This window comes from Orycteropus afer, unplaced genomic scaffold (assembly GCF_000298275.1).
Source record: "Orycteropus afer afer isolate SDZICR_OR568_19922 unplaced genomic scaffold, OryAfe1.0 scaffold00048, whole genome shotgun sequence".
Classification (NCBI taxonomy): domain Eukaryota; kingdom Metazoa; phylum Chordata; class Mammalia; order Tubulidentata; family Orycteropodidae; genus Orycteropus; species Orycteropus afer.
The window spans coordinates 6,368,816-6,371,189 of record NW_006921635.1 but is presented as its reverse complement, the minus strand read 5'-3'; the positions used below and the strand labels follow the sequence as shown (position 1 = coordinate 6,371,189).

Genomic DNA, 2,374 nt, shown 5'->3' with positions numbered 1-2,374 from the left:
TTTTTGTATAAGCCAATGGTAATGGGTAAGATCAAGTGTATTATGTACAAGGCATCTTCTGACTGATGGAAACACATAGACAAATTTTAGAATATTCCCATGTAGTTAAAAAAAAAAAACTAACATTAATAACCTAAATCATTTGATTTCAACAGTGATGATTTTCTATTCCTTCCTTTTATTTTTAGGGGATCGTTGAAAACTTTTGTTCATACAGTTCATCTATTACAGAAACAGACTGACCTAGGGTCCCTGCCTGTAGCTGATGTACTATATAGGTAAGTTGTCACCAGTGGTCCCTAACCTTCTTCCAAGCATGGCAGATTTGTGCCTAAGGCTCTCTATCTTCTTTTTTTAACTTTTTATTGTGATTTGGGTGGAAGTTCACAGAGCAAATTAGTTTTCCACTCAACAATCCATGCACATTTTGTTTTGTGACATTGATTGTAATCCCCACAATATAATAGTACTCTTCCTACTTCCTCCCAGTGTTTACTGTTTCCATTTGTCCTTTCCAATCCTTTTCTGCCTTCTAAGCTTTATCCCTGGGCAAATGCTACCTTTTTGATCTCATGTGATTGGTTGTTCTAAGGAGTGCATACCTCCCTGGATAGGCTTGTCTGATGTTTGGCTGAAAGTTGAGCCACAGAGATGAGTTCAGTTCTAGGTTTGAAGAGTGTCTAAGGGTCATAGTTTGTGCAGCCAGTGAGGACTTCCATCAGTCTGTATCAAACCCGTAAGCCTGGTCTTTTTATGCTTTTGAGTCTTTGCACATTTTTCTCCCTCTCTATCTAGGACCTCCTATTGTGATCCCTTTCAGAGTGGTTGGCCGTGGTAGCCAGGCACCATCTTTTCTTTTGATCTCTAGGTAATAGAGGCTGGGTTCGCTTGGTCCATTAGTCCTTTGGACTGATTGTTTCCATGTGTCTTTGATTTTCTTCATTCTTCGTTGCTCCATATGAGACCAATAGTTGCACATTAGATGGTTGCTCATAAGTTTTTAAGACTCTAATTGCTACTTATCAAAGTAGGATATAGAACATTGGGGACTATGTTATGCCAGTTGACCTTGATGCACCCCAAAACTATGGTCCTGAGCCCCCAAGCCCAGTGACTCAGTCCCTCAAGGTGTCTGGTTGTGGTTAAGATGTTTTCAGAATTTTACCCCCGGTATGCCCTGCTGTATTCATGGGTGTATTTGCAGCATATGTAGAAATATCCTCTGTCAAGCCTCCGTATGTATATTCATGGGTGGAGTCCCAGTTGCTTTCCCACACCTGTTAGCTTGTGTGTCTATCTATATATGCACTTTTAAATTACTGTCATTACTGTTACTGCAGGACTGCGTATTTAATAGTATTTACCTCTGTTCCCGTTAGCCTGTGTGTCTATCTATATATGCACTTATAAATTACTGTCATTACTGTCACTGCAGGACTGTGTATTTAATAGTGTTTACCTCTGTTCCCATGAACTCTTGTGCTCCTCCCAATGTCTTCCTTTGGTTGGATCGCTTTGTGCCAGTCTCCCCATTGTTGCATATTGCCTTTACTTAGAGCCTCTCCTCTAGTGATGTATTCTCCTTTCCTTCCCACCCTTGGTAACCTTCAAAGAATGTTTCTGTTTGTGTATAAACCTTTTCTTGACTTTTGACAGTAGCGGTCTCTACAATATTTGTCCTTTTTTTTTTTTTTAGCCTTGTTATTGTGATTTGGGTGAAAGTTTATAGAGCAAACCCGTTTTCTGTTCAACAATTCGTACACATTTTGTTTCATGTCATTGATTACAGTCCCCTCAATGTAACATCATTCCTCCCACTTCTCCCTTGTGTTTCTCATTTCCATTCCTCTTTCTCTCCTAACCCTCCCTGCCTTCTAAACTTTGTCCTTGGGCAAATGCTGCCCTTTTGGTCTTGATTGGTTGACTGTTTTAAGAAGTATGTACCTCCCTAGAGTTATTGGTCACCTTGTAGACCTGTCTATTGTTTGACTGGAAATTGAGCTACAGGGGTGAGTTCAGTTCCAGGTATTTGTCCTTTTGTGATTGACTGATTTCACTCAGCATAATGTCCTCTAGATTAATAAATGTGGTATATTATATAATAAGTAGAACTTTTTGTTTGTGTCATCTTTTCTTTTTTGAAATTGCTCCTAGAACATGTCATTTCATTCTTTTTTTGTGTGCTTTTTTAAAAATGCAGTATCTTGTAATGAATAGAATGCTTATTGTAGAATTTGAGATGATACTATATTGAGGTATAAAGAAGAAAGGGAAAGTTATTCATAATCTCTCCACCAGAGATTATTTTTGCTAATGTTTTATTATATGTGCTTCCATTGACTGCTAATCAGAAGGCTGGTATTTCAAACCCACC

General features: G+C 38.6%; 1 protein-coding gene across 1 annotated transcript in view; it reads left to right on the top strand.

Annotated features, from left to right (window-relative positions):
• HECTD4 (HECT domain E3 ubiquitin protein ligase 4) overlaps window positions 1-2,374 on the top strand; it is a 195,967-nt gene that overhangs the window by 72,901 nt on the left and 120,692 nt on the right. Inside the window, exon 3 of the mRNA XM_042780607.1 lies at window positions 189-278. Within this exon, the coding sequence (XP_042636541.1) occupies window positions 189-278 (90 nt within the window). The remainder of the gene's footprint in view (window positions 1-188; window positions 279-2,374) is intronic.